We start from the raw sequence: 8811 nt of genomic DNA on the forward strand, positions 1-8811 counted from the left end.
TAAGAAAAATTCCTAAATTGATGAATCATCTTGAGGAATCAACTTTGGTCTTATTCATTTATAATGAATGGCACACATACACAATCCACGTCTTTATTGTCTCAAGGCTTAAAAAGCCTTCTTTAACCTGTCTCCTCCCCTTCATCTACACTGATTCAAGTGGATTTAACAAGTGCCATCATTAAGGGATCATAGATTGACCAGGTGAATCCAGGTGAAAGCTATGTCACGGAAAGAGCAGGTTTACTTCATGTTTTGTACACTCGGTGTATGATATCGGCTGATGGAAGGAGAAGGCAGAGAAATGTGACAAGCCACTGAAAACATCTTGAGAATGTAGGCTATACGAGAGTTTGATAAAGAAGGAGGAGACGCGGTTAAGGGAGTAATCCAACCAGCGGGTAAAAAGTGCTGTTTAGATGGCTCATATTCCGCTGTAACTGTACTGTACAGTAACACCGACCAACCTCGCGCATGCATCATAAATGGGAGGAGAAAACCAGGCTATGCGCACTCACAGCCACAGCACATCTCCACACACAGACACATACATCTCAGTGTTTTGACTTAATTCAGGAAGACTGGATGTGGAAGACAGAGCATGAGCCTGTGGGAAAATACTACAAGCATTAATAGCCATCATTTCTTAAGAATCGGTGGATTATTTGATTACCGTGAGATTCCGTTAGTAATATGTGCAATTTACACTGGTGGATTGCCTTGGCTATTTTTTATTTTCCTTTCTCCTCCTTTCTGTCCGTTTTTGTTTTCTTTATTCATTGTGCCCTATGAAGGCAATTAACTATCCCTCCTTCCAATCCTATTGAAAAGAGGGCAGAAAAAAAGGGACATGAGAGCAGCAAATCCCTTTTGATTCCTCTTGTAGCGCTCAATAAGAAAAGAATGTGTTGCCTATCACTCATGGAGGGGATCAAGTCTTCCGGACTGTCCCACGCGCTCAATGCGCTGCTGTTGTCCAGAGCATCCCTACAGAGATAGACGTAGAGCGCGTAAAGAGAACAGCCGCAGCATCCTGCAGCCGAGCCTGGAAAGACACTTCAGCTGCACTAGACAAGGACCCATTGAGCAACCTGTCTCCTCTGTCTGACTGTCTCCTCACCAGATTCATTATTATAGGAAAGGCTCCTCGTTGCTTTTTCCCCTCTAAAGTCCCGTTCTTTGGAATGTGGTGTGGTGAGTACACGTTGATACATTACCTGCTCGTTGATAACCTGCATGGGAGAATGACAGGGTATCAGAGAGATGAATAAACCTGTTGCCTATAGATCACTTTTATAACAGAGGGACTTCTGTAATACGAGATCTCATTATTCATTCTAAAAATAATTGGTTTATTTCCATGATCAATTCTTATGATGAGTTTTATTTATGGGTCATGGTTGGGGAGCAGGAGGCAAACAGATGTATATCTAGTAGGCCTAGATTTATTTGTGCTTCAAAATAGAATTGTTATCATAATTAGAACCAGATATACAAAGTGCTTGGAATTCAGATGCGGAATTTTGACATTTGCCTGCTCTGTTTTCATATTCTAATTGAAGACATAATGAGGATCCTCGCACTGCTTCTGGGGATGAAAGCCGCGTGCATCCTGCTGGTTTCCTCGCGCTCAGGCACGGGGGCAGTCAACAACAGCGGCCGGTGGTGGTAAGTAGTTCAGTTAATGTGTGAGGTATTCATTCAATTAAATGCGCCTCCTAATGAACAATGCTCATTTCAACGAAGCCTGCAGCAAAGGAGTCAATGCGTGGTATGATGGTGTATTGCCTGGAATATGCAGTGCTCTGCTTCCAAATCAACTGAATCGACACTAAACCGTTAGGCCTGTTCCATGCTCGGAATAATCATGTGTTATTGTTGGCTCCAGCTTCATCATTTCTGTTCATTTCTGCTAGAAAACCAAGCATTAACCACAAGCCATTAAGATTTGAGGGTTTTAGGATGACACCTTCCTATTTAGAGCGAGTAGGTTAACTAACTCGATTTAGCCAGTTTTCAATCGAAAGGAATTACTTTCTCCATTAAATCTTTTGATATAAAGGAAGTATTATTTTTCAATATGATAACGATTTCGTTTTTTTGGGAACGGTTGCAGCCCATGTTTATTCAATTTACTACCCCCCCCCTCCCCCCGTTCCCTCTCTCTGTCGCTTGTAATTTTGATAGTGTGGCTTGAACGGGAGACAAAAAAATTCTGTCCCAATGTGGGATAAATTAAATATGGATTTATTTCATGGCAGAGAGCAGTTCCATTCCAGGTCGTATTCAGGGTCCTATATATTGTCATGGTCGTATTTTCCAAGTATGCTCAACATTCCACTCTATATAGGATAAACTATAGGATAAATATACATTCCCTCGCCAATGTCTGCATACATTTGTTATAAACTAGAAAGCCAGCATGCGAAATAGTGTGCCTTACACTAGCTTAAGTGGACAAATATAAATCACATTTTAAGTAGGCTTATAGACCATGGCATACTACGCATTCTGTCACTGCAAAGACATTAAGAGAGAACAGCTGCATGAATAATATTTAACTGAATAATCAAAATGATAACGCAGACCGCAATATAATTCGTTATGGAATATAGCAGCCTTGCAATGCCACTGGGGTAAGCTATACTTTTTATTTATTTTTGACATGGGTCTGACTTCTAAACCAATCCTTATCACTACAATAAGACAAGAACATAAAGAAAGAAGATACTCAGCGAGAGAGAAGAAAACTGGATTGAAATATTTATCTGAAGATGGGATAATAACGTTCCAAATCCTGGACCGAGCGCGTTATACTGTCTGGCCCGTGCACTCTTAGAACACAATATTCTGGATAGAACCACAAAAGGGTTCTATGCTTGCTTCATATATGGCACCCCTTAAGGTTCTATATAGAACCTAAATTGGTTCCATACAGAACCCTATATGGAACCCAAGGTTTCTATATGGAACCAATTTTGGTTCAGTAAAGAAGAACCCCTGGGGTTCTGATCAAATAACCCTACAGAAAGTTCTGTATAGAACCTTTAGGGGTGCCATATGAAAGGCATGCAATATAACCCTTTTTGGTTCTATCCAGAACTTTTTTTCTAAGAGTGTGGTCAGTCAGTTAAATAATGATGTGTCTTTCTGATTGCCAAGGGGTTGCAGGAGACACAACAATTAGGCTAAGTAACTGAAACCATAAATATAGTAGGCTGGCAATGCAATATGGCAGTCATACTGCAGCCAATAATCGCAGCCATAATCACATCAGATAAAATAGACTGTATTGAAGTTGTTTGTTATTACTTATGTGGCTGATACTCAAATTCCAATGAAATGTTTCCATCACCCATTATGATCAGAATCCTATTTTTAATAAATATATTTGAACCGAATAGTTTTTGTTAAAGGTCAATACAATTTTTAAAGGTCAATGAAAGAAGAAAATGCACGAGCTTCTCTCTCTCTGACTAACTGATTCCACCCTCTCTTCTCTCTCTCTGACTAACTGATTCCACCCTTCTCTTCTCTCTCTCGACTAACTGATTCCACCCTCTCTTTCTCTCTCTCGACTAACTGATTCCACCTCTTCTTCCTCTCTCTCCGACTAACTGATTCCACCCTCTCTTCTCTCTCTCCGACTAACTGATTCCACCCTCTCTTCTCTCTCTCTGACTAACTGATTCCACCCTCTCTTCTCTCTTCTCTGACTAACTGATTCCACCCTCTCTTCTCTCTTCTCTGACTAACTGATTCCACCTCTCTCTCTCTCTCTCGATAACTGATTCCACCCTTTCTTCTCTCTCTCTGACTAACTGATCCCACCCTCTCTTCTCTCTCTCCGACTAACTGATTCCACCCTCCTCTTCTCTCTCTCTGACTAACTGATTCCACCCTCTCTTCTCTCTCTCTGATTAACTGATTCCACCCTCTCTTCTCTCTCTCTGACTAACTGATTCCACCCTCTCTTCTCTCTCTCTCTGATTAACTGATTCCACCCTCTCTTCTCTCTCTCTGATTAACTGATTCCACCCTCTCTTCTCTCTCTCTGACTAACTGATCCCACCCTCTCTTCTCTCTCTCCGACTAACTGATTCCACCTCTTCTTCTCTCTCTTGACTAACTGATTCCACCCTCTCTTCTCTCTCTCTGATAACTGATTCCACCCTCTCTTCTCTCTCTCTCTGACTAACTGATTCCACCCTCTCTTCTCTCTCTCTGATAACTGATTCCACCCTCTCTTCTCTCTCTCTGACTAACTGATCTCCACCCTCTCTTCTCTCTCTCTGACTAACTGATTCCACCCTCTCTTCTCTCTCCGACTAACTGATTCCACCCTCTCTTCTCTCTCCGACTAACTGATTCCACCCTCTCTTCTCTCTCTCTGACTAACTGATCCCACCCTCTCTTCTCTTTCTCTGACTAACTGATTCCACCCTCCCTTCTCTTAATCTCTGCCAGGGGCATTGTGAACGTTGCCTCCTCTGCAAACCTCCTCACCAACTCTAAGGACGTCCAGTTGGTACTGGATCCCAGCTTGGGCCAGCTGAACCGTCGCCAGCGTCGCCTCATCCGCCAGAACCCTGGGATCCTCCACGCCATCACAGCCGGCCTGCACACTGCCATCAAGGAGTGCAAGTGGCAGTTCAGAAACCGCCGCTGGAACTGCCCGACCACCCACAGCCTGGCAATATTTGGCAAAATCGTCAACCGTGGTGAGTTGTCTGTTGTCCTTCTGGGCCTCCTCACTAAGGCAACAGGTGGACTGTTTTGGTACAGAATGTCATGGAATCTTGGATTCTCTAGTAGGCCATTTGGGAAGGGAAAAGTCTATCTTAACATATCTTGAGATTTTGACATTTAAAATCGTAATTCAAAAATGCTCTGTATTCTATAGCGCTGAAGAGAATTTCTACTGTTGTTGTGTCAGGTTGCCGAGAGACAGCGTTTGTGTTTGCGATCACGAGTGCAGGGGTGACCCATGCGGTGGCCCGCTCCTGCTCCGAGGGGGCCATAGAGTCATGCACCTGTGACTACCGTCGTCGGGGGCCCGGGGGCCCTGACTGGCACTGGGGTGGCTGCAGCGACAACGTGGACTTTGGGCGGATGTTCAGTCGGGAGTTTGTGGACTCCAGTGAGAGAGGAAGGGATCTCCGATACCTCATTAACCTACACAACAACGAGGCAGGGAGAATGGTGAAGGAGACATTGTTGATTCACAAATAGCACTTCATGCTGTATGTTCACTCTCTCACTCTTTAGTGATTATCCGTTATCAACCTATTTTTCTGAATTTCATCCATTTTCTTTCATGTTTATTCTCTTCATGTTCTTCCAAGATTTCTTTCCTCTTCCCTTTCCTCCATGTTTTATTTGCTCTTGATGTTCTTCCACCTTTTCTTTGCTCACCGTCTTCCACATTTTCATTTCTTCATCTGTAATCCTTTCTGCCTTCTCTCTCCAGACAGTGTCATCAGAGATGCGTCAGGAGTGTAAGTGCCATGGCATGTCAGGGTCATGCACTGTGCGTACCTGCTGGATGCGTCTACCCAGCTTCCGCGCTGTGGGGGACTTCCTGAAAGACCGCTTCGACGGAGCGTCCCGGGTCGTCTATGCCAACAAGGGTTCCAACCGCGCCTCTCACCGTGCCGATCCAAGCCATCTCGAACCCGAGAACCCCTCCCACAAACCCCCATCATCCAGAGACCTGGTATACTTTGAGAAGTCACCCAACTTCTGCACCTACCACGGCAAGACGGGTACCCACGGAACTTCAGGGAGGACCTGTAACAGCTCGTCTCCGGCGCTGGATGGGTGTGAGCTGCTGTGTTGTGGTAGAGGGTTCCAAACTCAGACTGAGAAGGTCACTGAGAGGTGTCACTGTACGTTCCACTGGTGCTGCCATGTTAGCTGCCTCAACTGCACCAGCACACAGACATTACACCAGTGCCTCTGATCACAGGAGAACCAGGACAGGGGCTCAGAGATGGAAACGGACAGGCTCTTTGGGCAGGTGGTGTGTAGATAGAGGAATGGTGTGGTAGAGAAGGGAAGGACTAACTCCTTAAAGGGGTAATTGGGGGGTTGAAAAGTGAATACAGGGAGTACTAGAGCTTAATCAATGTTTTTTTGTGAGGAAAGAAAAGAGAAAAGCACAACATTGATTACAGGGTGTAGAAGGAGGGTTTGTGTGTTTTGTGTGTGTGTGCTTCTGACACCCTGCTGTAACAGAGTATGTTAGTGTGCTTACTGGGTATTTCAATGCTGTAGCTATCCAACCGTGTAGAATGGAATGGAAACCAATCCTCACTATGGCTTCCCAACACCAGTAACAAGACCAGAGGCAGATTGAGTTAAAGGAAGTACTTACAAAGGAAATAGATTTGTGGCTAGAGATAAACAACCAAAATTAGTCTGAGAGAGACGCTGGGATTTGAGTCTTTCACCCTCTCTGACCTTACAAGATACAACTAGTGTCTCTGTCCCCTCTCCATCTCTCCCCTCCACGGCAGAGAGATGTGATGGCAGAGGAGGAGAGGGGAGGGAGGAGAGTAACGGTTGCTGAACACAATGTCAGACAGATGTCTCTGTGGCGGGAGAACCACAAGCATGGTCTCTCATAAACCGGTGAAGAACTGTAACAAGAGGGAGGTTATTTTAAACATCACTGTTTTGTTTTCTTTTGCTGCAGTTCTACTTTTCTCACATACAATTGTGTGAAGTACATCTCCCAGGATGTGCTGTCTTCTCCCCCAATTGCTATGTACTTTGGTCCTGGACGTGGACCAAGCCGTTATGATTTCCTCTCTAACTCACCACACATGCCCTCTTTGTTTAGATTGCTCTGGAATCCGCTACACCTCAACCCGGAGTTACCGCGGTGATTTACTGCACCATGGTTACTGACGTTAAAGGACTGGACGTTATCCAAGGATAACACAAAAATATTCTACAGTTTTATAACAAACTGGAATTCACTATGGGAATCATATGTATGAATCATTTGACTGCAGTATCAATACACTGAATATTGGAGAGTATAACTAGATGTATGTGTAGGAGATAGATAGGGGTGCTGCAAGAAACTGGGGTGACCTGCCAAATAGTGAGATCTGTAATATGGCAACCCTGTTGCTAAAATGGCAATGACCAGAGCAAAATTGTGAGACTAAACACATTGCCCTGCTGTGGAAAACTTGATAAGTGTGTAAAGATAATCCAACATCTTCCTTTCCAAGTTTACAGTGGACAGACAGAGGGTTTTACCATTCAATAGGAGCTGCATCTAGCTGTGAACTAGACTTTGAGGGAAAAACCTTGACTATACAGTCACTACTAAGGGAAACGTATTGTATATCAGCTCAGAGAATCAAAATGTTGTAAATAATATATATAGAAATATATATTTATGCTGAAGTTACTCGCAATTTTAGGGAAGAATGACTTGCGCACCTGTCGTACATAAGCCAATTGATGGAAGGAGAGAAAATATGCTATCATTAGTCCTACGTCAGGTCATGTTTTATTGTTAAACTGATATTCTGTTTATTTCCTTAATTTTTGTGGAGGGCAGGAAACCTGGCAGAGCATTCTGCTTTATTTCGTACTCATTTTCTCTTAACACTAATGTTTGTCATGTTTGTCATGCACTGAATATTACCATTTATGTAAATACAAACATATTTATTACTGTGAATGTTTGATACTGTTATAGAGAGAGAAGTAAAATAGTAAAACAAAGCATTTGAGATCTTTTTCCCTCAAAAATATAGCTTTAGCTTGTTTTGTATTGTATAATAGAACAATAAAGTTAATATTTTCAATGAAGTTGGCATGGAAATCAGCTCCTGACTGCCGGGTATTATACTGGCAGGGTATTATACTGGCAGGGTATTATACTGCAGGGTATTATACTGGCAGGGTATTATACTGGCAGGGTATTATACTGACAGGGTATTATACTGGCCGGGCATTATACTGGCCGGGTATTATACTGGCAGGGTATTATACTGGCAGGGTATTATACTGGCAGGGTATTATACTGGCAGGGTATTATACTGGCAGGGTATTATACTGCAGGGTATTATACTGGCAGGGTATTATACTGGCAGGGTACATTACTGGCAGGGTATTATACTGGCAGGGTATTATACTGGCAGGGTATTATACTGGCAGGGTATTATACTGGATCTTAACTCCTTTCATTTCATCAGTTGATGTTATATGATGGTCATATCATGTCTGTGCTTGGGACGCTATGTGAGAATGAAGGCACCATCCTTGGGTTTCCCAGTATGAATCCCATTACTTAGAAAACACAGCAACAGGCACACACACTCTAACATACAGCCCTGCAACAATGCCTATCTACTCCCAAACTCCACTCCACACCACAGAAGGATCCCGATTCCCAGAGACCAGGCCACATAGCTTAACTATTACATAGGATTTTAACAGCACCACATTTTTTTGCTTCATTTACTTAAAGCAGGAAAAAAAATGAAATAATAGAATAAATAATGAAAGCCTGCAGTCGTCCCTAAACCCTCGAGCCTCCCCAAACCCCCTGGCAGTCAGGCCTTTGCTCAACCACAGGAGTTTGGAAGGCACGCTGCTAGTTCCCCTTAGCCTAACCCAGCTCACCGCAGCACAGCTAGGAGCTACCAAGGGTCAGCCAGGCTGAGCGGCACTCAGCTGCACTCAGCCTGCAAACACAGACCCGCAGCCTAAAGGACCAGCCATGAGAACACAGACCCGCAGCCTAAAGGTCCAGCCATGAGAACACAGACCCGCAGCCTAAAGGTC

At 43.7% G+C, this 8811-nt stretch overlaps 1 protein-coding gene and 1 long non-coding RNA gene across 2 annotated transcripts in view; one reads left to right on the forward strand and one right to left on the reverse strand.

Annotated features, from left to right (window-relative positions):
* The window catches only part of LOC139028070 (uncharacterized), a 181785-nt gene that overhangs the window by 27945 nt on the left and 145029 nt on the right, over window positions 1–8811 (reverse strand). The window lies entirely within an intron of this gene.
* On the forward strand, window positions 580–7756 carry LOC111966803 (protein Wnt-1-like). Its single transcript, XM_023991740.1, has 5 exons — window positions 580–1194; window positions 1563–1668; window positions 4468–4721; window positions 4937–5202; window positions 5471–7756. The coding sequence occupies exons 1-5, from the start codon at window positions 1185–1187 to the stop codon at window positions 5960–5962; spliced, it is 1128 nt and encodes a 375-aa protein (XP_023847508.1). The 5' UTR covers window positions 580–1184; the 3' UTR covers window positions 5963–7756.

Source organism: Salvelinus sp. IW2-2015, linkage group LG7 (assembly GCF_002910315.2).
Source record: "Salvelinus sp. IW2-2015 linkage group LG7, ASM291031v2, whole genome shotgun sequence".
NCBI lineage: Eukaryota > Metazoa > Chordata > Actinopteri > Salmoniformes > Salmonidae > Salvelinus > Salvelinus sp. IW2-2015.

Coding starts and splice junctions, on each gene's coding strand:
- LOC111966803 (XM_023991740.1), top strand. Junction 1,669..4,467: donor AACAACAGCGGCCGGTGGTG/GTAAGTAGTTCA, acceptor AATCTCTGCCAG/GGGCATTGTGAACGTTGCCT. Junction 5,203..5,470: donor ACAACGAGGCAGGGAGAATG/GTGAAGGAGACA, acceptor TTCTCTCTCCAG/ACAGTGTCATCAGAGATGCG.